This window comes from Cyanistes caeruleus, chromosome 10, assembly GCF_971803275.1.
Source record: "Cyanistes caeruleus chromosome 10, bCyaCae1.hap1.1, whole genome shotgun sequence".
NCBI lineage: Eukaryota > Metazoa > Chordata > Aves > Passeriformes > Paridae > Cyanistes > Cyanistes caeruleus.
Window position 1 is genome coordinate 18,032,485 of NC_141710.1, and position 27,454 is coordinate 18,059,938.

A 27,454-nucleotide genomic window follows, 5' to 3' on the forward strand; every position below is an offset into this window, starting at 1 on the left:
GAAGAAATGTCTTTCATCTTTATCTAGTAGTCTTATTAGTTATTGAGTAACCTTTTGATATTATGCAGCTCTATGTAAAACAGCAGACACAACATTCTCTCATGCTTTTGACCTGAGATTACCCACAGCTCCACTCGAATTACCTGGCTGTCTATCTTCTGCCTGACCCCTGAAGCGACGCCTGCGGCTACGATTGCGTCGCTGGGGTTTTTTGTCACTATCATCTGCAATTGCAAAGTTTATAATGAACTATTTCTGATCATAAAATAAATAAATTCTTCAGCAGTTTCAGCATGGGGCATTTAAAATGGCTTCTGTTAAAGACAGAGACTAAGTAAGACAGAAAAGCTAAAAGAAAATTTTATACTGAAAGCATACACAGTAACACAAAAGCTAGATTTTACTTTTTGTTCTTGGTTCATTAAAACATTTAGGCACGTGCTTAATGACCTCAGATTTCATTTATTAAGTAACCATACGTCAAATTTTAGCAACATAACCCAGATTTTTTTTTTTCTACATTAAGCAACAGATTGTATTCTCATCCCAGGGAGTATCGAGAGAATTTACTGAAGGAAAGTTCTTAAGTAGAAGTTGCATAAAGACAAATTAACAGCTACTTAAGGAGCTTTCCCACACCATGACTGAGGTTACCAAGGACAAAACAGAACGTTGATCTGACAGTACTGTTTCTATCAAGCAGTACCAATGGGAAACAACAAGTCTTTGGTGTCTCCATCAGACAGTTTTTACAAAAAAGGCACATGAAAAGGCTAGTGGAGCTCAGTAAACAGAAGATTCCATGGCACTGCCACGGAGGGAGTCTTTCTTTAATCAAACAGCAACCTTAAACAGAACAATGATTTGTCACTTACAAAAACAAACAAGGGCTTCACTACACTTAGAGGGACAACACGTTTTTTTCTTAGCTTGCTCTGGGACTACCATCCAACCATTTACATACCTAAACCATTCTCATTAACAGAAGCTGTATCAGACTCTGTCATTCCATCCATAAGAACAGCATCTTCATCAGTCCTTCGCCGGCGTGACCTCCGGCGGCGGTTGCTGCTGTGGTGGGACTCGCTGGCGTCCGTGTCCACGGTCTGGTCTGACTCCGTGTTATCCAGCAAGCTGTAAGGGTTGCTGTCCGGGTCTTTAAGCACTAGACAAACAGAAAGTGTCCATCTAAGATACTGTAGAGATATGTAACCATTCCCAGGCTGACTTACAGCTGTGTCTGAAAGTTTCAAACTATACAGCAACCTTAAGCTAAGGTGTAACATACAGAGCTGCAGTATTTGATCTCAAACTGGATCCTCTGACTTTAACCCAACAGGAACAATTCTGGGACACCAAAACAGCCCAGTGTGCACTTGCACTATTTCACCACTAAGATCTCCCAGGTGACATTTAGAGACCTTTTACTCCAAACTTCTAAGTACATAAAACACACCTTATACTTTGTGCTTGTGTGGTAGTTCTGACACTTACAGTGTTATATTAGCACAGATTCTGATTAAACCTAGCTTCCAATCAATCACTTTTCCTTTCATTGTGTACTGAACATAAGCTTACCTCAGAAGGCAGCCATAGGTAACATGCCAAAGATTTACCAAGTTTGCTAGTAACATTATTATGTGTGAGCAGTAGAGGAAGGAAATTAAGATCACTGTGAATACAAAATAAACAAAAATCTAAAACATGCTGCATGACACAGCTACTACACAACTGCACTGAAATCCCAGGGTATTAAGCTCATCATGTAAGAATGGAGTATTTTAAAAGAGTAAGAGGTTATACAGAAAATTGCCAGGAAGGACGTCTCAATTCAAAACCCATTTGGAACACAGTACCAGAGCTAATGGATGACTTTCCACCACGAGGTCCCCCGCGTCCACGACCTCCAGACACGCTACGCCCTCGTCCCCCAGGACGTCGTCTGTTGTCACGTTGGTGCCTGCTCTCCCTGTCGTCTTCTCCTGCCAAGGACCAGTCACTAAGTTCATCTTTCCTCTCAGATTCTGTTTCAGAGGGATTAGAGAGCTCAGAGTTTGTACCTTGTATGAGAAGGAAAAGAGAATTGGAAATGGATATGAATTTGAGGATTATATTCTGGTTTCATATCCTCACAGAAGTATTCCAGCCAGCACAGCTGGTTATATATGTATGTAATTTAAAAAAACCAAGATAATGAATATATATATATATATATAAATACTAACATTCAAGTATACAATCATAGATGTATTTTAATATTTATACATACTCATATATAAAAATATATGCACACAAAATATAGATCAGAAGTTACTTAAGTAAGACTCTCAAATTAAGTTTGTTTGTACTAACATACAATAAGGGCTGAAAGATCACCTAATCTGTAATTTCTGTACACAGATAAACCAAGGATTTAGCAGTGTTTCCTCCCTTTGTCTATACACTGCAGGCATTTGGTTCAGTTTCTAGGCAACTTCTCTGAAATTCCCAAGGACAACTTTACCACCTTATAGCCAATGGTTGTTGCTAAGCAACCCCTTCTGGATGCTGTAATGCTGCTTGAACAATTTCACTGTTTATATTAAACAGCATCTCTAACACCCGGCCATCTCTGAGTACCCAAACCCACACAGCTTTTTACTACCTGAAAAACCAACACCTAGTACTCATTTTAGGTATCCAGGAACTCCCCCTACTACCCAGTCTGGAATATAAAGTTTTGGGCCCATGTGGCTTACATGTGATTCTTGCCATTTTGGGAGGAAAAATAACACTCTAAATTTTCCAAATCACAGTGTGCATATATAAGCAAAGTAAACAAGCTTCCTTACAGTTCAGTCAGTTCACTGGGAAATAAAAAATGAAGTTACAAACATCATCATCACAATCAACACAACTAGCACTTGGCATTATCCAGGAAGCTATAGCCAGAGACAGACTGTAAAACCCAAAAGGTGTCTGATTTTTTAACAGAAATGGGCTACATGCAGATATCCAGAGTAATTTACTGTGTTGAATAAATAACATTGTCCTTATTGTGAAACATGTCTATATAGAAATGCAGTGTCTCCATTTGGACAAGCTGGGGATGTGCACACCTGTCAGGAACTGAACTATGCTTTGTAATTGAGAAATGCATCCGAGTACCTCACTACACCTTAAAATAAATCCAGTTAGTTCCTGACTGAATTAAAAAACCTACAGGATTTTGTGCTGTCTCCATTTTAAATCATTTGGTTCACTTCTCAGAAATAAGCTGTTAAGACAGTCATGATCACAGACAAGCAATTTTTCTCCTTCTCAACCAAAACAGATATAATGCTCATTTCAGATTTTTTTTTTGTCTCCTGAAAAGCATCTCTATCTGTCTTCCCAGCTTTTGTGATGTCACTTACTAAGTAACTAACATGGAAGGACAAGATGCTTCCAGAGCTCAGTTTGTTAATTTTTTCCATTTTAAAGAAACTTCAAGACTGCAAATCTAATGAGGTGTTTTGAGCTATGAACAAAATAAAACGTCAATTCTGAATTTCCAGCCCTATCTTCACTCAATTATGCTGAACACAGAGAAATCCAGAGACAGTTTTGGGCTCCCAGGTACCCCAGGCCTCGCTGAAGGGCACTCACCATAACCAGACGTGTAATTGGGGCCCCTGCGGCCTCTGCCCCGCCCGCTGTAGGACCTGGAGCCCTGCACTGAGGAGAGGGTGCTCTCGTCAGTGGTGTAACCCTTCTCCTTCTCAGGAACTCGAGTCGAGGAAGGCCTGAAGCCCATCCCAATCTGGCGCAGCTGTTCATCAATTTGGAGCCTTTCCAGTCTTAGTTGTTCTACCTCCTACATGCAATGAAACAAAAACCATGGAAAAGATTGCTGACAAATGTCCTTCACAAAACACCATCCCCCACCCAGTAAAATACTCATTTCTATAGGAGAATTAACACCACCTGGAAGATGACTATGAATAATGCAATTCAAGATGAGCTACCTCTGAGTTTCAGAAGAGATTCAAAGACTTTCACCACTATGCAGAAAACCTGGCTTTAAGACCACTACTACCTTTCTTAATTACAGTTCAGCAAACTTTTCCAGTAAAATTTAGGGAAAAAAAAAAACCCAACAAACTGACAAGGGAACACAGTTCAAACTCATTATCTCTGTTAACATCACTAAGCAATCCAATCTGAACAGATAATTGTTCTAATACCACACTGTATTACTGTCTTCTATTAGAAATTCCATCCTATCCCAATGGAGCATTAACCTGAGAACTGCAGAACTCGAACACAGACGAAAAGCTTTGTGTTAGTTCCCAAATGTCCCCTAAAGCCCAGTTCTTTACAGTCTGATCCTTTCTACCCCAACAGCACTAAGTAGCCATGACAAGGTATTTACAGGCCCATGATACCCATGGGCAAGGGGTGGGCTCAAGGTACCACACTTTAAACCTTGATATACAGAGGAACATTTTAATGACTGCAAATCCCACCAAAGCTGTTGCTCAAAAATTCTGTTACTTCAACCCAAGTTTCCCATACAGATCCTCCCTCCCAAAACACACTCACCTTTAGATATGCGATGTGATACTCCAACAGAACTTGGACATTGCCAATGCTTTCTTTAGTACCAACAAATACAAACGGTACCATTCCCTACAGGAACAAAGCATCAAAGCTTTTTATCAGGGAGAATGTTATCATTGAAATAATGCTTTCTGTTTAAATTATATAAAGAGATCTGTTTTCAATTACTGAAGTGAGCTAAACAGAGGCAGCAGCTGAGCCTTCAGCTGCAAAGACATCTAGAAATAGCTCAGGCTGAGGTGACAGCAGCAGTGTCGGACTGCGCAGCTTTCCCAACAACCTATTCTGGAGCCAAGGTAACCTGACATCCCATGTTCACATTCCCCCATGCAACACATGCTCTGTGTGTGTTTAGCACAACGGGTGCACAGAAGCATACAGAGTTTACCAAGAAGGTGGTTCACTAAACCAACTTTACAAGACCAAGCACCTTTACAAGCTTTTACCTTTTGTTCTCATCTATTTAAAATATATGGACACTTCTAACACTACCAATCCCAAATTAGTTATATAGCCCAAGTACATATAGGAGAAAGAGTAAAAAAAACCCTCTTACTTCAGCAGCAAAAACATTCCTTGAATTATTTTGTATAAAATCTACTGCAAGATGCCAGCTTAGAACTAATGCTCTCTATACCCACAGGTTTGAAATAAAACTAGGTTTGAAAATAAAAACCTAGTCACAGCAGGAAAGAATAAAGTACTTACATCTTCACGGGGCAGCTTATTTTCATTGTCTCCTTCAATTCTCACCCTGACGACTCCAGACTTGTCTACAATCTCCTGAATCACTTTTCCATTTTTTCCAATAACTTTTCCTTCAGAGGGCAAGAATGGTTAATTTTGCACCATAATAATAATGTGCCAAGTATTTTAACATGTTTATTGATATTTTATAAATAGAACCCCCAAAGAATACCCCACACTATATCAGAGAAAATGGGTAAAAACTTTTAAAATTAAACTCTCTCTATATGCAAAATGACAAGCAATGATGAAGATCACCACTGCACACAGGCTTCTAATAGAATCAAACCAAGAGTAAAATGGCACAGGAGTTTTGGAAATTCTTATTTTAAATTTATGTATCAAAATTATTTGGTCCTCCAACTCTACATGTGACCTCAATGAATCTTTCCTGACATTTTAGCATGCTTATACATTCGTTGAAGCCTCTTAAATTCTGCCTTTACTATAGACTTGCGTATAACCAGTGCTTTCCTATTACCTTTAAAATACCTATTTTGAGATCATGCATGGGATCCAAACCAAAAGGTTCTTCAGAACCTGTATGTTTAAATCTCAAAAAAATAAAAAAAAGTGACTTCTTGACTCTCTTGGCTAGAAGACTTTAGCTCTTCGACTAAACCTGCGTGGGAACGTCTTCATCACAGCTAGACATGGCACTTAAGAACATTCATGTTTAAATTAGGAGCAAAGGAGGCAGAACAACTTAAAAAAAGGTCAAAAGCCAGAATTGTGTGACAGAGGACTCCATAAGCAATGTTCTTTACAGCAAATAGCAACATGATACAAAGTAATGTGCAAAAAATATTAAAAATTTGTTTCCCTTCCTCAACAGCTCAAGCAGTTCAGCAGGTCTGGGTTTTTATCTTTTTGTATTAGAGTCACTGATGAGCACTACACTGAGCTGTGTATTTTCATTAAGTCTACCTAAATATCTGTCTGCTTACCTGTGTGCCCACAGGTAATGTGATGTGGGCAGGACATTTGCCTCCATTAGAAATTAGCATTGTAATTGCTTATCAGCAGCATTTTCAGTTAAACACACTGCTGTGACTTCTGCCCTGATTCTTGTGATATATTCACATTAATGAATGCTCTCCAAATGCTTCCCAAAACGCAACTTGCAGAACATCAAGTTTAGCAGAATTCCCTGGATTAATTAGATTTACTGAACAAGACTGCAGAAAAAAATTTGTTCATATAAAAACTAGTGATTAATTTGTTGAATGTTAAAATGAGCTTTAACATTAGGTAGATGAGAAAACCATCAAGTTGCATCAGATACACAATTTGCACAAGTCACATTTGAAAAAAAACACTCAAATGAACAAATAAAACCTCATTACACCTTAATCTGGTTGAGTTCTAAAACCTTGAAAGTCTAAGTTATAGGAGTTTGTACATCAATTATTTAAATTATGTTATTTATAATAAGCAGGCTCCAAGCCCCAAACCACAGCAGGTTAAAGCCCGACTTTTAACTTCTCTGGATAATCCAAGCTGTTCAATCAGGTACAACACCTCCAACTTTAACACTGCCTCCATGCCCACACTGCCCACAAGCTGGGCATGGGGAGCAGGGAGCTGCCAGACTTGAGTAAAATGCAGGATAAAGGAAGGAGAATGAGAGAAAAGGAAAAACATTCCCTGTGGAGACCGGACTAGGGGAAGACATTTGTGTCTTCAAGTGGAATGCAATTAACCTCACACCTCTAGGTGGTTTTCAATACAGAACCTACCAGATTATGCTACGCCTTCATAAAGCTGCAACATGGTAAAATGTCTATTTTGAGACTCAGGCCGAGACCTATGAGCACTGCTGATTTATACAGGAGCTCACCAGCATCCAACCACCATCGGTGACAAACCTCAACCCAGGAGGGAGCAGAACAGGAGAACTGTCTCGTGTCAACTGGAGTTTTGCCAGATTAAACTTTGCAACTTAATTTCGGCACTTTTAAAAAGTCAATTTAGTAAAGCGTATTTTTTCACTAGAATCTGAACTTCAAATATTACCATTAAATTAGGTGGTACAAGTCTGTAATCAAGTCAGTTTAAGTGCTAAAATCCTGACAAAGTATTATGCAGCAACAATATATCCAATTTCATAGTAATTCTGATACATGTAGTTTTAAAAGATTAATCACTTTCTACTTAAATGGAGAAATCAAATATTGTACTGGCACCTAAATCCTCTTCGCAAAGTTATGATTAGGCTCCCTTCTCCCAACTTGTCAAGTTTTAGCAGTATTACATACCAACAAGATTTCTGGGAACTTGAATAAAATCCTCCACAAATTCCAAGTAACTTCTGGCCTTTTTTACTGCATCAGCAGTCTGGAAATAAATTTAAAAAAATTGAATTTATTTGTGAATACAGCATATTAAGAACAAAACCTTGTAGTAACAGCTGCCAGTCTTCCAAATAAACTTATTTTTAAAAAGAGAAGAATAAAGACAAGATTAATCTAGTTTTGAACTAAATCATAAAGGAATAATTGAGTGAAATGCCCAGAGACAGAATTCAGTAGAGAAGCAAACCATCAGTAACAAATAAAACATTTTTTTTCATGTTATTTCAAGATGTTTTGAGGTATCAAAATGCATACCCCATCCCTGGAAGTGTTCAAAGGCCTGGTTGGATGGAGCTTTGAGCAAACACTGCAAGTGATTTTACAACCAGGGCACTCTCTTTCCAGAATGCTGGTTTCTGGCCACAGTTCATCTACAATGTTTTCCAAGATAGGACAGTGGCTCTGGTTACTGGGGAGAACTCCTGTAAATGCTCTCTTGCAGCTTTATTATTAAATGACAGAAACCAACTGAGTTAACTGGGATGCTGAAACAAGAAACAAGCCTTCAAATTAGCAACAGCAGAAGTGTAGAATTAAGGAAAGAATATCAGCATCTAGTTAGAAACAACAGCTTAAGAGCACAATTTCCATTTTACATTAATACCCCAGCCCTTTCATCTGTCACTTTTAGGCAACACATGAAATAAGAGTACCACCAGCTCCTGCACCTTTTAATCAAATCAGGCAAATCCTAGAAGAAGGAAATGTATAAATCTCTACTTCTGGCAGAGGTCAGAAGGATGGCAAAAAAGAAACATGGACAAATTCGATTTCAGTATAATGAAAGTAGTGATCAAGCACAAGGAACAGATGAGCAGGAAGCCACTGTGAGGAGCAGAGGTTATGCTGCATTCACAGGGCAACTGCTCAAATAATACAAACTTAACACACACTAGCAATTCTTCACCCTCAATAAATTCTACAAAGAGACACAATTAAGCGAAGAGTTCCTGCCTCAGGTATGTTTATCAATTTTTTTCCCAAATAAAGATGAAGGAACAGTGAAAATGAATTTACAGAAGCAGAGTCACGACAAGAAAATACACAATTGCCAGAGCTGTAGCTCTCCAGTGCACCCATAAGCCTTTCTACACCTCTCACAAGCACTCAGGATTTCTACCTGAGCACAACCTGTGTAATTCTCCTACGCCCCAATATAAATGAGCACATAAAGCTGACTCAGACAAGGTATTCTCATTTCCTTGTAGTAGAACATGAATTAAAGACCTCAAAGGATTCCAGTCACTAGCAACTACCTTTGTTAACTCTGAATTACAACCTACATGTCCACTGATGCTCTCATTACTTCACACAGTAGCCTGAACAACCAAGACACATCCATAGTACCAAAGAGTATAATAAAAAAATTAAATGCAGGATATTTTTCTCAACTCAGCATTATACCTACCAGTGTTAAGAATTGCACAAGAATTGACTGCAATTCCATTTTGACAGTAATGAAGGTCTAAGAGGAACTTTTCTATTTCTGAGCCAGCTCCCTCTCTCCAGGAAGCACAAGTTTCCATAAGTAGTCCAAGCTACACTGTCCCAAGCTCTGAAGTTCGCAGGCCTGTGACCTGAACAGGCATCACAATCAGAAGTTCAGGCAACAAGGAAAGGGTCTTGAAACCAAAATGGCCTTGACCAGGCAGGGGTAAGTGCATAAAGAGCATGCCATACAGTTTAGATTCCTTTGATCCACAGAGCATTCCAACATTCTCTAAAACTTTTACTCATGTTTCTTCCCTCAAAGAGTCTGGCCCTGAGCAGCCAACTTTTATTTGTAGGCTAAACATCAGTTATGGGAAAGCTTCGGACCATAGTGACTGCTATGTCAACAACACTGGTTCACTACTCCCACACATCTCAGCCTGAAATTGTCTGCCTGTGCACTGAGCCATTAGGGGCTGGCTGGTTGCCCACTGCAGCAGAAGAGAGGCAAAAAGAATAGGCAAGTGTAGCCAGATGCTGAAACTCTTATCATGTGGAATAGTTAAGCTGACTGGCAATTTTAGAAGCACTTATCACTTCTACGAAGGACAAGGCTGGATGTGCCTAAAGGCATTTTTATTTAGGGGGCATCTGGTATTTATATTCATTGCTGTGCACCTCTGTAAGAGGCTGGTGACAGTCATAACCTTTGCACAAGTTCCAGCATTCAGATGAAGGAGATCAAAACTGGAATACACTGGACATTCCAGTGCATTTAAACTTGTCCAATTCTTTCTCAGGAACTGAGAAGCAATTTACTGGCAGTAGGAGATCAAAGAAGGATCTGTTGCCACCCTGATATCCTGGAAGCATTTAAGGTTTCCAAAACAAGGACACAATTTCAGAGATACAAGGAAGCACAGAAGTTTGACCTCCTCTCCACAGGATCAACTTCATCTGAACCTTTGATCACAACCAGGTTCTACTCCTGACACAGACGGAGAAGAATTCAAGACCTCAGATTCCTGAACTGTTAACATCAGAGACTCAGTGGCACCTGTAGAGTTAGGGACAGGGAATAAAAACCCTCAAAATATTTTCTGACAGGGCCCTGGTGACAGTGGCATTATTGTCACTAGCCTTCTGCTTCCTGAATGGATCCTTGTTTTGGCACAAGGAGCAGCTACATTCCAAGGCAGTTGTGAGATTCAGAAGAGTCACACAGATCAAATCAACTTGGAGCAAATCATTCTTTTGCCAAAGCCAGCATTAAATTGCCAAAACGTAAGAGTTAGAAGCAGTAGATACAGGCTTTAACACACCTGGCTAGGTCAGAGGAGCAGACAGCACACAGCAAAACACACACAAAAGAGGCAGTGGGGAGGAGCAGAACCAATAAGGTTCTGAGGGAGAAAAGAAATACAAACAAACCGACGATCAAGTAAAATAGCAAGAAATGATACCTCTCTCAGTTTGAACCAGGATATATAGCAAAATGGAGTGATTAGGACTAGGACAGAACACACCTTATGGAAGTCACTACTGCAACAAAGGCTTGTATTTCAAATATATGCAGTATAAGCTGCCACAGTGTCAACGTGCACAAAGACACTCACACAAAATCTCAGGAGCTGTTTTTTGTTCTTAAGTCTGGGTACAGCTCCCACCACTCTAAAAGCAGATACAGAGTGAAATACTCCAAGGATTCATATGAAGTTCCCCCTTACCTCTCCATAGATTCTGAAAGTACCGGTATCCTCCTCAAGTTCAATGGTTGTAACTCCTGGAACCTTTCTGGCTTGTTGTATGTTACTGCCATGTGTTCCTATAGCAAGTCCCATTAAATCTTCTCTGACTACAAACTCCTCATGAAATGCTGCAGCAAGCTGCTTTGTGCACTGAAGGGAAAACAAAGGCAGACTCATCCATGTGCACTCACTGTAATGCACTGCTCTAAGCTCAGTTTTAAGCAATGAGAGCCACAAGCTTTACCTCCAAGTGTTTTGTAGCTTCCTCGTTTCTTGACATCAGCATGAGTTTGGTGCGAATGCTGCGCAGGTGCATGTCACTGAGGATGTTCACTCTTTTTACTGTTGCTTCACTGGCAGACTACAGGAGAGAAGGAACCTAAGTTTTGACTTTGTAAGCAAATACACATTTGAAGGATAAATCAGGAACCTATTGAAACTAAGTCATAAACATGATCTCCATTTCCAGAAGTTACATAAAAACTTTTCTTCCTCAAAATAAAGCATGAAAAATTCAGCACCACCAACAACTATTTGTTCTCACTCTCAGCATATTTACATTAAAGACTTTGCTGCTGAATTACACAGCAACCCTTTCCCCTTGATGTTGCTGAAACAAATCTTTCTACAATATACAGACTTGTCATTGTGTGGGTAAGAGAGCTAAGGAAATAATCAAGGACAGCACAATCATATAGAATAAGGTTCAAGCGGATAATGCTGAGTAAATATGAAGAAAAAAATAAATCTGGTACAACCCTATGTAGTAAGAAAACCACCACAGAGGCATCTAAGTGAACAATTCCTTAATGGCTACACTGAGCTGGTGCAGTTCTCCATGTGGAAACCCAGCTGTGGGTCAAACTGCACACTGTAATACAGCATGAGGGGAAAGTTGTTGCTCCAGAGTGGAGTGAGATGATTTACCACTGAGCCACCTGCTAAAATCAGTGAAACAGAACTCAGCTGGGAATGACAAAAAGTCATACAAACAATGCCACTCAGTGCAGCTTCTAAAATTAAGTTGTATGCATTGGAGGCCTTACCCCCAAAGATTAAATGCATCTACTTAAATTAAATGTCTCACAATTTACATAGCTTGAAAAGTTAAGCCATTCTCCATACACACACACAGCTGGCAATGTATTTCCTATAAATAATATACTGGGACTTCATATAACATTTACATAGAAGCAATTACATACCAGTATTATTAGTTGAGCAGTTTCAGCATGATAAAAAATTCGACATGCTCCCACAGCTTTCTTGAAATCTTTATGTGCATTTTCATTAGCACACCTAAGGAGACAAAATTACTGTTTTTTCAACAAGTTGCATCAAAACTGAAAATGTAATAATATAATCAGACCCAAGAACATTTAGTAGTTTATGACAAGGACTGTTTAGAAACAGGAAAGTTCCCACTCTCCTCAATATGATTCCAGTTTCCCTGTGGAATCTATGGCACCATGATTATCTGGAAAGACTCAGAAACAGGCCTTCTGTGAAATGAATCACCTATAGAGGCAAGAAGTTCCTACCTGAGAACTTGCCTTGTGTCCCCCACCCCAAAAGCTCAGCAAGGGTCCCAGTAAGCAGTTTCTAAAGGAGCTACTACAGCCATAAACACCCTTAAGATTCTTCACGGACCTGTAAATCAGCCTCTAAAACAGAAGCCAAGTGGGTTTTTCTCCCCCTTCCATAAAGTAAAAGCCTTCTAGAAGTGTGCAGAGCTACTCACGCATCTCTCAGGTCTTCAGGAACATCCACTGTGCACTTGAAGAAGGTGTTCTTTTTGACAGTTTTGTTCTGATTCACAGGTCGGAGTCGTTCATAAGTGACAATTTCATTGTAAGTGGCATCACAAGCAGCATATTCAATGACGTAAAACTGGGAGGTTTTTTAAAAAATAATAACTTCAGTAAGGAACAACAAAAACATAGTAACATTACCAGCATCAGCAAGGAATTCACATATGAATATATGAACAAAACCCTAAAACTAAGTTGAGACAATGACACATTTCTACACAAATGAGCCTGGACTTACTACAGCACCCCTCTACTCCCTCACTGAAGTCAGTGAGTCATAATCTCAGTCTACCACAACTGCATCTTGGATCAATTTTTCTCATGCTCATCTCTCTTTCAAATAGTTTCATTACTTCAAGTTCAAAACCCAAAATGTTTACTGGAGCTCAAATTCTAAATAATATCAGAGAATAATTCTTCACAGAAATATCTACTCTGCAACACTAAAACAAACAAGGCAAATCCACTGATTCAATAGGTAAACTACCTGGGAATCATGCACAATCAAAATCAATACAAAAACTCAATCTTTTCAACACATACTACCAAATTTAGGGAGGCAAGAGAACTAAAAAGATTTAAGTAACCAATAATCTACTCCTACGCTTCTACCCAACACATGTAAGTTTAAAGAAGCTTGTGTGCACAGTATCCCTGCAGCCTGGCTCTGTGTTAGGGATGCAGCCTTCTCCTCCCCTCCCTTCCACCTGGATGCAATAGTGCATTCACCTCTTCCTCAAAACTGGAATCTGTTTGTCTCAACACAATTTGCTTAAGTAGTCAGAAAGAGTAATTGCTGACAGTTTTTAAACAATCTTAGAAAGTGGAGAATTATTTTTTCTCTGTACTGTTTCCTTTGGTTCCAGGAATCTGATACAGCAGAAGCATCAGAACACAAGATTCTTCCACTATGAAGTTCAATTCTCTTTGCTGTCATTTCACAAAATACAGCTTTAATAGGACTGGGTCAAACACTGTCACACAGCTCTATACATTCAAGTGTCTGAATCTGCAAGTTACTTGGCAGCTGCAAACAACCACTTATTTATGGTAAAATAAAAACATATCTAAAAGCAAAACAAGCAGTGTCCTTCCCCTACACTCAGTGAAAACACATACACAAAAACCAACCCACAGCCACCCACAGCAATATCTACAGCAGGTTTAATTTACCAACTATAAACAGGTTTTAAACACAGGTGCTTTACTTCATTTTCAGCATCAAGTTCAATCCACAAGACAGGTTTGTCAGAAATCCTGCCCCTGTGCATGCCTTCAGACCTTCAAGCAATTAAACTGCAGATAATGGAAGTCACTTGTCACTCCAACACTGTGCAATGCAGCAAAGGTCATTCCAAAGTGGTCACAACTTGTAATTCTCTTTTGTCATGTTTTTGTATTGGTAGTACTTTAGTCAGAGTTTATTCCTGACAAAGAACTTCTATTAACTGTATTTAACACGATAGCATGAAATTGGTAACTTTTAAAATAATTTACCTCTCCTTTCATCATTCGAACTTTTGCCAGCCACCAGCCACAAGGTTCTTGTTCATTTGCCCGCGAATAAACCTAGAAATGAAAGCAGTAAGAACCACTGAAAGCACATACAAATGTAATTCATTTATTTGCATATATGATGAAGGAAGAACCACACAGCTTTTCTAATTTTCATTAAAACGGAACAGTATTCTACCCCATCCTTCTTGCACTGCATGGACTGCGAACAACATTCCTTTGCATAAATTACTGACAATTCAATGGAAATTTTTAAAGGAAGATGAAACTTTGGCTAAACAGTTCTTTGGGGGCAATTCCTCAGTAAATTCAAACACCGTCTTCAAATTGGAAGTCCACTCATAGAACTAACTTCATGATTCAGATTTTTGTTTTGTCCTTGGCTTACTTGATAAACCAAGGACTACTGAAATGAACCAAGTAATCACATGACTACATATTCCATATTAAAAAACACTACCAAGTTAATGCATGATCAGATACAGAACAGAGAACTTCTGAAACCCAGTTTTCTCATCCTTAAGTTCCATTTGCTCCTCATACACTTCTGACAGGCCAAAGTCATTTGCACACAACCTGAATGAGTTTTACAACAGCAAGGAAGTAGAAAATAACCCTCTACACATAACCTCTAATAAAGGCAATGTATTTTAAATAAAGGAAGAGAAAAACCCAGCACCTATGCTACATTTTTTCTTAGATTAGTTGCCCAGAAGTATGACACTATCCTCAGGAAAGGAAATTCATTACTTTGATTTTAAGGACAAGTACAGAAAAAACCCCAGAAATTAAACTGAATCACTCATGATACTACAATGAGGAGGGAACAGAACATGCATATTTTGATTTCTGGATTTAATACATCACTCCTATTAACACTTTCTCTCTACAGAACACCGTAATTTACACAATTTCATACTAGACTGTACCAGACATTTCATCTGAGTTAAAACTCTTATTATCAGAGGAGCTTTATTACATCTTCATATCAAAGATTTGCAAGACTTAACATTCCAGGTCAAAAAAAGAAAACTGCCTACATTTTGTGTCAAAATTAAAACCTTCTCAGCTATTTTAAGTTTTAGATTTTGAAAAAATTTCCACTGGCAGTTTTGTGGGAAAACTGAAATGTCACAGCTTCACTGAAATTCTAATAAACTCATGTGTAGAGACATGCTCCATTTTAAACCTTCACCTTGGTAATTCCCTTACACCCCTCACCACTGCCTGGAGCAAACAAACAGTTCCAGACCAGGACAGCTCATGAGCATTTACTCACCTCCACCTCATCTCCTTCACCAATTTCTTTCTTGATATCAGGGGGTGGTGGTAATCTGACTTCATTGAAGGGCACCTGGCGCTCTGGTTGCCAACTGGAAGGTGAAGAAGCATTACACATTAATTCTCAATTTTCCCCATTGTTTTCTTCGTTTTAATTTTGGAATTCTGAGTTTCATTAAAATTCATTCTTTCATGAGGTTTGTTTCCTTGCATATAGGCAGAGGAACAACATAATCATGACAAGACAAGACAAAAGCAGTATCTGAGGAGATATTTAACAACAAAATTTTTAAATTAACTGAATAATTTAACTAAGGGCTTTCATAAAACCTCAGTAAAAGATATTGTATGATGTAGTTAACACTCCTACTGCTCAAGTCATAGAGCCCTTATACATATTTAAGCTCAGCTTTGCAGTCCACTATGGGGTTCATCCATTTCTCCACCTCATATTTAACATTTCAACTGCTTACCACTGAAGTTTTATGTATTTCAGGAAAATCTGAACCCAATCTTTAACAAAACTTTCCACCTGCAAACTTGCTGATGTTCCCCAGTAACAGATTCAGATCAAAACATCTTTACATCTGCTTATCAATACCAATTATTTCTAGCCATACAAAATAAAGGTTTACTTTCTTGTATAGCAAAGCTATTTGTTTTACTATGGTTGGTTCTACAAAATTATTGTATTTGTAGAAGTGTACGTTTCCGGTGCATTTTATGAAGACAACGGGAGCAATTAAATTCACTGTGTTCCCCTGAAATTCGTTCTCCTTCTACTCTGTGAATGTCATAGAATACCATCAGCTGTTCTTCACTCTTAGTCAGAAATCTAACTAAAGGCTCTACAAAGGTTCAAATAAAAAAACAAGAAAAAGACCCTTCAAAAAATAAACTTATTAATTTGGAATATCTGAGGGACTTCTAATGGTATCTGTCAAAGTATTGCAACATCCATCCTTTCTGCCCCTGATTCACTTTAGAACCAACAGAATCAGAACCAACCAACTTGTAACAGTAAGGATTCCTGCAAGTCATTTGCTTCGCTGACTTTTAATAACCTGCAGACAGAGCAGCCTGCGTTAGTAGAACAAGTCTGAGCATAAGGAGCAAAGGGCACATCTGCAACTTCCTAGATGAGATAATGGATACATTTACGTTTGCTCTGAAACAACAGCTTACACTCAAATACCTCAATGAATTAAGACGTTACATATCATATAGTTTTGATCTAGATATTATAATAATTTTTTTCTTTTAATTATAGTTTGATAAACAACAAAAATGCACGAGGATTATTACTGAGGTGCTGGAACACATTCAGAGAAAGACAAAGAAGCTGGTGAAGTGTCTGGGGCATAGATCTGATGAGCAGCAGCTGAGGCAGCTGGGGGCAAGCTCGGCCTGGAGAAAAGGAGGCTCAGAGGGACCTGAGAAGGAACAGCGTCAAGCTCTGTGTGCCAGGGAGGTTTAGAATGATAGTAGGGAAAATTTCTTCACTAAAAGGGTGGTCCTTTGGAATGGGCTGTCCAGGGAGGTGGTGGAATCTCCATTCCCAGAGGTGGTCCAAGGGCACATGGATGTGGCATTTCCAGAATGGTGAAGACCATGGTGCAGGCCTCACAGGTAGACTTGATCTCAGAGGATCAAGTGTCAGCCTTCCCCAGCCTCGAGGATTCTATGACATGGATAGCTTTTGTTTAGGTTGGAAGGTGTTTCAGCCACAACATGTTAATTAAATCACATTCTATTTCTGAGAAATGGTGAAGGGGGCTGACAAAAACACTCAGCTGCAGTTAAAATGTCCTTTCTGCAAATGTAACAGTTACTAATTTCACGGTTTGGGATTTTCACCTCCCTGCCAGTGGAGGAAGTGCACAGTGGAAAAGCGCACAGAAGGCTCAGCTCTCAGAATATGAGTCCAAATTTTGGTGGCAAAACATTTTAAGTCCAGAACTGAAGTATCTCACTGGTGAAACGCAAACCAAGATGTTTTAAAAAATTACTTGTGATGGGATACAAACTACCTACCAAGATAATCTGACAGAACTGATGCCTAAACTACAGAGCAAACATCACAAAAAAGGGAGGTTCCTGCTTCTTCCAACACAGAAGCCCCTCCTTCAATTTAGCTGCTCCAAACTCCAATGAGCCTCTATGAAACTGTACCTCAAGATCCAATTTTCCATCCAACAGTAATAAAAGTTTCCAGTTCCCGAAGCTTCTGCATTTGTTCCTTGCCTCCTTACCCTCAGAAAATGTCTCTTAAAAGAACTAGGGCTACCTGCCCAGAGACTGAGCACTGCTATGGTCACAGAATCATCATTAGTGCTGCTACACTTAACTTTGGGAACCTACCAATAGCTGTAGATAAAGATTGGCTAACAATAGCAGAAAATGCAAAGTGACAGTTTTGACTGCCTATTGTGGGGTAGATGTGTGTATTTGTTAGTTATAATCACTATCACAACACTTGATGCTCTCAACAGGACACTTGCCAATTTTGGTTCCACTAAGGCCCTTACGAATTTAACTCCATAAAAAGCATACAAATTGATCAGATTTACGTCACAGAATAATTTGACTGTGTACACACTTCCTGATCAGATCTATTTTTAGTCAACAGAACACTCTACATATGCTGCAGCCCATCCTTTTTGAACTATGGCTGCTACCAGACTTTCTGTAGAACACAGATAATATGGATACTAAACACTAGAAATGGATTTGCCAACAATTCAACTCCTCCTGTGAACCCCTGTCAGTTCCATTAGCTTACTTGATTTCTGACATCAAAGTATGTATTTTAAATGCAAAGAGAAGTAATTACTTTTCTTTAGAAATATATGGACATTGAAGATTAAACTCATGATTTGTCACATCTTCTTAGACCACAGATAGAATGAAGCATTTAACTTTTTTTTGTTTGCTGGGTTTTGGGGTGAGGGTATGAAAACCTAGGAAATAGTAACAGATTCCATAACAACCTCAGTGTTAGTACAAATTACAGTTGCCACCTCAACTTTCTAACTTTCTTCATAAAAGAAGGACTAGAAAGCATAGGTTAGAAAGAAAAAAAAACACTGTGCTTTGCAGGGTAAGTCCCAGGATTATTTATGTGTCTGCCCCAAGGATTTCTTTTAACACACATGTAAATGTACATACACATACACACCTGGAATTACATCAGCAGGATTATAAATACTGTTTAGAAAGACACACTTGCATACTCCCTAGCATTACCTTCATTACCCAGCAATCTTTCTTCAAGAAAGGCTCAAAGACTAATCTACAGGTTAGAGCTGGCAAAGGTTATAACCATTTTCACATCAAAAGGTGACATATTTTATAGGATCTCCACCTAGTAACTGGAAGGGAAACAGGAAAGAGGATGTAGCTCACAGAGTATTTGGAATTAGCACTGGAATCTCCCATAATCCACAGTGTTATCAGTCAGAATGCTGAACAGGTACTCATTTGTACTTTACCAACCCATGGATTAGCCTTGGCTTGCCACTACAAGCCCCCAGCAGCACTGCTGTGTTTATATATTAAATGAAATGGCCCTCATGGATAATTCTTTTTCGAGATTTGCTAACAGATTTGCACTCTTTTTCCACTCAAAAACAATAGGTCTTTTTACTGGATATATATGTATATTTATCCTCCTAATAGTTAAAAGAAAAAAATCGCCATCAGGATGTTTTTACTTCTCTCTGGTTGAGAATACTGATCAGCATTCCAGAGACTAGACACAGAATTGCTCATTTGAGTACTTTGTTACTTTCCATCTTTTTCTGCTTTAATGTAAGAGTATCAAACCTGTGCCACTGATTCCTATGTTAATTAAATTTGACTGTCACATCTATGGGCATCACTAAAGATACCAAAGAATGTACAGGACTGTGTAACTGATGAACTGGATTCTGATACAGATTCAAGAAGGCAGCTCATGGAAGCTGAACAGAATAGTAAGCCTGTACTTCTAGAACTATATCTAATGAAATCTGCTTCCTCTTAAAGGCAAAACAATTAAACAAAAAAATAGCAAAAGTAAAATCTGAAATAACCTAATATTGAAATAATCATTTAAAAAATAAAATACTTACTTGTTTTCAAATACAACTGTGAGGGAGTCCTCATGAACATCTTTGATAAATCCCTAAAACAAAAATATTTTTGTTACAAAAATGCATGTGAAATAAAAAAGGCAGCAATTTCAGTACAGCCTGAACCTGAGCCAAGACCACCGCTAACACCAAGGTTCCAATCTCAGAAAGCTCCAAGACACACTCCCACTCTTTGCACGAGGTTGCTGATATTCTTAGCTGGCTATTCCAAGACATGCGGAGCAGGGACTGCTCAAATCTGACCAGCTGATGTACAACTGAACTCACTACCAAGAGTTTCATACTCTATTCACAGGTGTGCACAGGTGTTTTACAGGAACAAAATGAGAGAGATCCAGGGAAGGACAGTTATTCCAATAGCTGTGCACAGCACTATTTGCTTCACTGGTGTTCCTCCCAGCACAAACTGAATCCTAAACAACTGTCCCCCTGAACAGTCCAGCAGCCAGTTTGTATCACATTTGGCAGTAGAGGCTGCCACACAACCAGTTATGGTATCATCTTTCAGGTACTAAATTGGGGACTGGATGAGGCCAAATGCCTGTAGGACCTCCCAGGAAAACGAAGAGAATACCGTATTTCATGGTATTTTTGTGCTTACGTTTAGGGGGCATTCATTATACCAAAAACTTAGAAACAAAGGTCAACCTCACAAGGTTATACCCAAGTATCCATGAAGAAATTAAGCTGCTACACTTCTTGATTAAGGAGCGTAGCCATGCTGGAAAAAAAATAAAATAAATAAATAAATAAAAAGAACACTACTCCTGCCTTTGCTCCAGCCCAAGCAGAGGTGGTCAAGGAGGACCCTGCAGTTTTAAAGGAGTAAGAAAGCATAGCCATGTTAAGAGAAAGAAGTTCCAGGAAATCTACTGAATGGATTATATCCATTTAAGAAACTGCCAGCTGAGGAAGACGAAGAACATATCAGCTGTGCAAGGAGCAACCAGCCCACAGAGGTATTATGTGTCAGCTCAGGCAAAGATAAATTTTGACACAGTAGATCCCTCCATGTAATGACAGACAGTAAAGGAGCCCACACTGACAGCTGGCTGCAAAAGGCCTATAAAAACAAATCTCCTTTTACCTGAGCTCAAACTCGGCCAACGCTCTGAAAGCACTTGCTCAAAACCTGCTTTTCTGCTCCCCGAGCTTCTCTCAAACCCATCTGTCAGCAACACAAAAGACTGGTTCTAGCAGAAAGCACACCGGTAACCCTCAACAAAGCAGGTCACCAAAAGTCATCCTGTTGAACCACCTAGTGTGCTCCTAATAAAATAAACCCTCTCAAAGGCCACCTGCCACTGCAAGGGGAAAGCAAGCAAATCTCCTTCTCTGAAAGGTAAGAAAGTGAAACAGTTGAGAGTAAACCACACCCAGATTCAGGGACTTTCAGTTTCAAGGAAACTGGATGGAGTATAAAGTTATGTCTGTTTAAAGATGCAAAGAGCATATAAATTTCTACTGACTAATGCATGGGTAAGCCAGCAACAGATATAAAGCTTCTTATAAAGAACTTCTACCAAATTTATGCTACCAACAATTCCCTTCAAATGTATCCCAGCAAGGGGACAAATTAAAGCAGCATACAGTGCAGGAAATAGGAGTTTTTCTACTACAATTCATCCAAACTCTATACAAGGACAAAACACTGAAGTCACAGCACTGAGAACCAACCTCATGCAGTCCAGCATTCTGCTTCATGACAACTTATCAACAGACAGTCGTATTTACAGGGAGAGATTAACTCCCTACTAGAGACAGCCATTTATCTGCAATCCAAGAGTCTGTGATTCAATACTAGTCTCTGCCTCATTATGCTACTTTATTTCATAGCTGAACCTGGTCTTCTATTCCTGTTGTGTTCTCACAGTACTCAATGTATTTCTAAGGTCAGCCTATAGTAGCTAAAAATTTATTCTGCAGAACTGAATTCAGTTCTTTCCTTTGCTGAAAAGCACAACTTCAGTATCAAGAGAGATTCCAATTCAGGTACCATAAAAAATCTGATTAACATTCAGAACTTAATGCTCTTTAGAGTTAAGAGAGTCATGAATCCACTGAGGACAGATTTCATTAAGACGACAAAAGAAGTGCAAAAAAGGAATCCAACAGCAATGACTTTTGAAGATTTAAGACAATTAGCCCACTACCAGGTGAAGTGTGGGTTTCTGTGTAAGGTACAGACAGGTTTAATAGTCACAACCAATTTTCAAGCTAAGGTCCCACTGAAGAATGCCAAAGCTCAAGTGGAACAGGAATGCAGAGATACAGCTCTCAACAGACCAACAGCTGACACTATGCAAACGTCAGCTGCATAAACAGAAACACTGGACAATTTTTAATAAAACCCAAAGTACAAATTCCAACAAAGAGTCTGTACATTTTACCACACCATGGGGGTTTCAGGAACTCCTTCACGGACGGAAGTCTTTCAGTTCAAAGTGTGCACACTGCTCTTCCCTCCCACAGGAGAATGTAATGCAGACTCACTGCTGGCAGACACGTAGGCAGCAACTGCCTTGGAATTACCTGTGCAGCTTTTTCACTTGGTATTCCCAAACTCTTCCACTCCCTAGTATAATCCAACATAACATCTATCAAGTGTTCACTTCAGGTCACGTTTGCACATATGTAAAGTATCAAATAAAATTACATGACTATTAAACAATTTTATTGTTGTGAGGCATGAAAAAAGTCTGATTAGAATGTAACTGTAAACAATTACTTCTGATTATTATCAATTTCTCTACAGCTGTGGGGATGAGATCACATTTACAGCAACTGAAATACAGAAGTCTATGAGGTATTATGGACTGTATGGTCTATTTTTAATAAAACTAGAAATAATGAAAATTCAATATGGCTTTTAAATAGTTTTCTTGGAAAATATTTAATTACTATCATGAAGGACATCAGAAGTATCATTAGAATATTTCCTGAAAGCAAAACTTCCTGCATATGACTTTCCCACCTTCAACCCCACCTATACACTTTATCAGCTGTCACTTACAACTTCCAGAAAAAAACAGAAAGATTTCATGCATGTCAGGATGAGATTTAGTGTAGTCTTTAAAGAGGTCTTCATAGAGCCTATGATAATTAAATTAAAAAAAAAAAGGTTTTACCAAAAAACCTGTGACATTATGGCATTTCACAATACAAAACAGACATTGTAGTAAATCCTATAAATTCACAAGGATTTCTACAGAAGAGGTGTGATGAACATAAAACAGAAAATGAAATAACCTGGTTTTCAATTAGGGAGTTTTGAAGGAGTTCTTTATTTGTGAGGCAACCTATATAAATAGATTAGCACTTGTCATGCCTGATACTGTATCAAAAACATTCTCTACTAAATTAAGTAATGATCCCTCACCTCAACTTTTGCTCTAATGAACAATGTACTCTTCACTGAAATTTAATTTAGCAGTGTTGCCTAAGACAGATAATGCCAGTTTCTGAGTATGAAGAGCTCTGACATATTATTCCCTGTACCGCGGGAGACGAGGCAGAGCTACCAGGAGACCACCAAACACGTCATCAATAAATACAGTGGCATCAAAAAGAGCAAGGAATTGCAGTACCAGCAAGTGAGCTTACACATAACCTTTGTGTTTTGTAACACACACAGATCTGCAGAGGGCAAAAGGGGAAGAAAAATTGACATGACTTCATCTTGCCAGACCTCTGATTCGGCCTCTGCAGATACTGGTGTCAGTCACTCCGTTTGTGCTGTGAGCTGCATCTCTGGCAGTCCATGTATGCCCTGGCTGGAGCAGCCCCGCTCAGGAGGAGCAGGAGACTGTACTGTACTATGAGCTATTAATGTCCTGCTGGCTCCACAGGATCCTGGGCTCAGACCTGTCTCTGCCACTCACTTGGCAGGAGCTGGGCTCCCAACACCAGCACCTGCAGAGGGACAGGATGGGACACCCAGGGAATCTCAGTTGGGGCTGGACAGGGTGTGCAGGGTGAACCACAGGGCAGGAAACTCTCAGCCAATCTTTTGCACCAAAATCACTGCAGCTGAGACTTCCTCATTTCATAACAGACACCCACACACACTCTTTCCCTTTTACCTGGGTTTTGCTCATGGATTTAGGATTAGGATCTGCTGATAACATAAACGGATCAAGACTTACTGAAGTGCCCTTACAGTGAACTGTATGTCTGTGTATGGCTGTGTATGTGTGTATGCACACACACAACTATTTTTTTTAGAAGTCCAATTCTAGGCAAGTCACAAAATCTGTAAAACAAGCAGATGCAATCCAAGTTCCCTCTATATCCTACATTCTCTAAGTTTATCTGATTCCCACGTAGGGTGATCCAATCTAAAAATAAGGTGCTGTTAGTCTAGCTACAAACTTTCTTTCCAGGGACAGCCACTGTGCTGGCCTTTGAGTCACACATACCTGCACACTAAAACTGTATTAGTATCACCGTACCCACTGCTGAGCCAATTTCAAACAGCAAACACTTCGGCATCTGGTACCACAGACTGTTGCTGAACCAGTGCCATAAAGGTCAAGCAGCCTATACCAATATATCCAATTACCAAGCCTTTCACTCCTTTTCAGATAGAAGAACCTTTGGTATTTCTAACTAGCACTGAAACACAACTGTTTCATGTGACAAACACATGAAATAATTATTGCTAAAGGATGTATCTCATGCTGAGCCCCCAAGGGAAACAAAAAGAAAATTAAGCAAACAAAAGAAACTTGTAAATAATCAAACCACTTGACAAGAAGGTCTGTACTTAGTATTATTTTCATTTTAAGTTATTAGCTGCACCTGTTTATACATGGAACTGATAAAAGCAAGTAGCTGTGGCTTACTGCAAAACACAACCACCACAAGCAGGTATCAGAAAAGAAAAATATCCTGAACTATCATATCAGTTTTAACAAGCATAGTTTAATTTATGACATTACTGCTGATTTCCATCACGCAAATTCAAGTGTTGTTCTGACAGTTGCCTCAGCACTGAATTTGGGCTTACTTACTGCTTTGGGCTTACTCATGGAAGTCTCAATGACTCATTTCTTACACTGGTTTCTTCATCTGCATCCTCCAAAAGGGCAAAACTTCTGGAAGACATCCTCCACTGATTATGTACCTCAGCAGTCAATAACCACTCCCTCCAGAATCCCCCTTCTATCAGCATAAAAGGCTCAACCAAACAGCACAGCAACAGCAACAGTAACTACAGCTACTTCTTGCAAGACTTTACACAACTTTCAACTCATCGGGAACAACTTTAAAACGTTTAAAATTTCCCACCCATATAGATGTAGGGCCATATGTAATAAAAAAATGCTGACAATTATAACACAGTTAAGATCTTTAAAGGAAAAACCAAAGGTCATTCCAGTTAGTTTGCTGGTGTAACAATGTGTAAACTACATTCCTGATGACAATTTCCTACTTTAATAACCATCAAGCTAAAAAACACTCAGAGCAACTCAAGTTGTTTGCAAAGCTACTAATTAAATATTTTAAGAAAAACTTAAAAAAATAATTGTACTTTTGTTGATGCATAAACCTTCACTCCCACAGAGTTGCTCATCAAGCTTTGGCTCTACATGTGGAGAAATGGTGTGTACTTGTCATTCATCATTTTTTCCCCTTAGTAATATTTTGGCTTGTGTCTGCCTTGAGGCCAATGCCAACTCCTGCTACCAGCATTTTGCTTAGTCTTGTTACCAGAACAACTGCACCTCTTGAAAGAGGAACAGGCCAACAAGGAAGCACTTCAGAACCTGTAAATGAAGGGTTGAGTTCCATTTTAATTCATGGGGTTTTTTTCCCCTTGCATAATCTAAACAGCTACGACTGTAGAACTTAAAGAAACAGAAGGGCCTGCAGCACACCAGAGCCCATTTTCCAGCACAGCTAAGTCTCTAGCAGGAAGTACACAATGGATCTTCCAGAGTTGTTCAAATGCCACTGACTCAGAGGAATTGATCTGATGTTCAGTTCATGTACCTTGGTCTTACTGTAAGGCTCAACCTATTTCAGGGAAGCTGAGGTAGGAAATCATGAATAATGTGCATCACCAGGGTTCTTAATCTGCATAAATGAGCACATAAAGACTGATGGAGATACTGAGTAAAACTGAAGTTTTTGTCTGGTTCTTCCAAGACCCTCTACAACTGGCAGGTCCAGAAGTAATGGCACAAATGGGAATATGGGAATTTCTGAATGAATGTCAGGAAACATTTTTTTTTTTTTTTTTTTTTTACTGAGAGTGACTGAGGAGAAGCACAGGTTGTTTGGGAAGTTGCAGCATTTCCATCCTCACAGATACTCAAAAGCCATCTGGATATGGACAACTGGCTCTAGGTGGCCTTACCCGAGCAGGTGAACTCCCATAGTCTCTGTCAGCCTCAGACATCTGTGATTCTGTGAATTACTTCATCTTAATGACACAGTGAACCATCACCCTGAAAACACTGCAGGCAGGCCAAGACAAGGCTGGGAGTATTCAGCTTTCACTCTCTTCAACACATTCAGAAACCAAAGAAATCCAAGTATTTTTGACCACTCATAAAATAAAGTCCATTCTAATGTCCCAAAGACAAAAAATTTCCTACCAGCTAATCCTCAACTAGAAAGCATCTCTACTCAAAGGAAGCCCTGACAGCACCTTTAATTTACACAAGCTCATAACCTTCTTCAGCAACCTTGTCTGTTTGCCTCTGTTCCACAGCACAAATCCCATTTTTCAGAAGCCCATAACCATTTCAAGCCCCATCAGTGCCATCTGTTCTCCAAAGACAATGGGTGCTCAAAATTATGATATATGCAAAGTCTTCCAAGCTGCAGGAAGTGGCTAAACACTGGCTCTGCTGTGTAATGGTTGAGAACCTGGCATAAAATATAACTGATGTCCTGTTCTCCAGATTATATTACTTCTTTAAAGTAAACAGAAAAAGGGAAAAAAAACCAACAAAACCACAAATTAGTTTGGTGATTTAGATATACAAATTTAAAATTAGATCATAATATGCTTCCTCTTACATCTTTTTTTTTAAAAATTACCTTGGATTTACCATAACTGCCCACTGATACATGAAAACTCAAAATGCTTTTCATTGTGCATGAATTTTAATAAAGAATATTAACTTTTCATACAAATTTATTGCAACCATAGAGTATACATATCACATGTGTTCTTCCTGCACTTAGGAAGAATTCTTTGTTAAAACTGAAGAGCAATTCTTAGAGGAACTAAAGAAACTTTATAATAAAGAGTACCATTTACCATTTTCATACCTCTACTAAGTACTGAAAACCCACTATAATGCTCCAACAGATTTAACCACTGCATTTGTTCTATTGCACCTAAGTTGCACATCATAGTAATAACTCATTAAAATAAAATCTCTCATGTTATTGTTTACATAATTATTTTCATTTTTATCTCTGTTGGATCTTTCTGATCTCATTTACCTGGGGTTATGCTGTGCTAATTAATCCAAAATTCAGACTGTCCTAAAGGTAAACCTCAAATCTCACCCCATCTTACAAATTCTGCTTTTTCTCCTCAGAAAACTGTTGACGCCTTCCATAGAGTATCACACAGCTTAGAAAAGATGAGCCTCTTTTCATTATCTTGCAATGATCAATGCTACTGGTGCCCAAAATAGGACACTTCCTAAAAGAGACTAACACACCTCTTTGCTTTAGGTCACTTTAAACAGCAAGTGACCTAGGAGTGTTACCTAGTTCCAAAATAAATGCAGAACCTCTGCCTTCCTCAAGAGTAAGACTCACAAAATGGAGTCCCTGACACACACACTTCACTGCATTTAGCTCACAAGAATAATCTTTTAAAATTCTGC

General features: G+C 39.0%; 1 protein-coding gene across 12 annotated transcripts in view; it reads right to left on the reverse strand.

Moving 5' to 3' along the window:
• Positions 1 to 27,454, reverse strand: part of FXR1 (FMR1 autosomal homolog 1) — a 33,577-nt gene that overhangs the window by 4,214 nt on the left and 1,909 nt on the right. Inside the window, exons 2-16 of one of the 12 annotated variants that reach the window (XM_086844104.1) lie at positions 22,615 to 22,694; positions 19,581 to 19,633; positions 15,467 to 15,560; positions 14,170 to 14,241; positions 12,603 to 12,751; positions 12,067 to 12,160; positions 11,106 to 11,222; positions 10,841 to 11,011; positions 7,587 to 7,665; positions 5,290 to 5,399; positions 4,564 to 4,650; positions 3,628 to 3,835; positions 1,857 to 2,024; positions 965 to 1,165; positions 144 to 224 (exon numbers count right to left, since the gene is read on the reverse strand). In XM_086844104.1, the coding sequence (XP_086700230.1) occupies positions 144 to 224; positions 965 to 1,165; positions 1,857 to 2,024; positions 3,628 to 3,835; positions 4,564 to 4,650; positions 5,290 to 5,399; positions 7,587 to 7,665; positions 10,841 to 11,011; positions 11,106 to 11,222; positions 12,067 to 12,160; positions 12,603 to 12,751; positions 14,170 to 14,241; positions 15,467 to 15,560; positions 19,581 to 19,633; positions 22,615 to 22,694 (1,764 nt within the window). Of the gene's footprint in view, positions 1 to 143; positions 225 to 964; positions 1,166 to 1,856; positions 2,061 to 3,627; positions 3,836 to 4,563; positions 4,651 to 5,289; positions 5,400 to 7,586; positions 7,666 to 10,840; positions 11,012 to 11,105; positions 11,223 to 12,066; positions 12,161 to 12,602; positions 12,752 to 14,169; positions 14,242 to 15,466; positions 15,561 to 19,580; positions 19,634 to 22,614; positions 23,540 to 27,454 lie in introns of those variants that run through there. The other 11 variants (XM_086844103.1, XM_086844102.1, XM_086844101.1 and 8 more) reach the window with 11 other exon arrangements.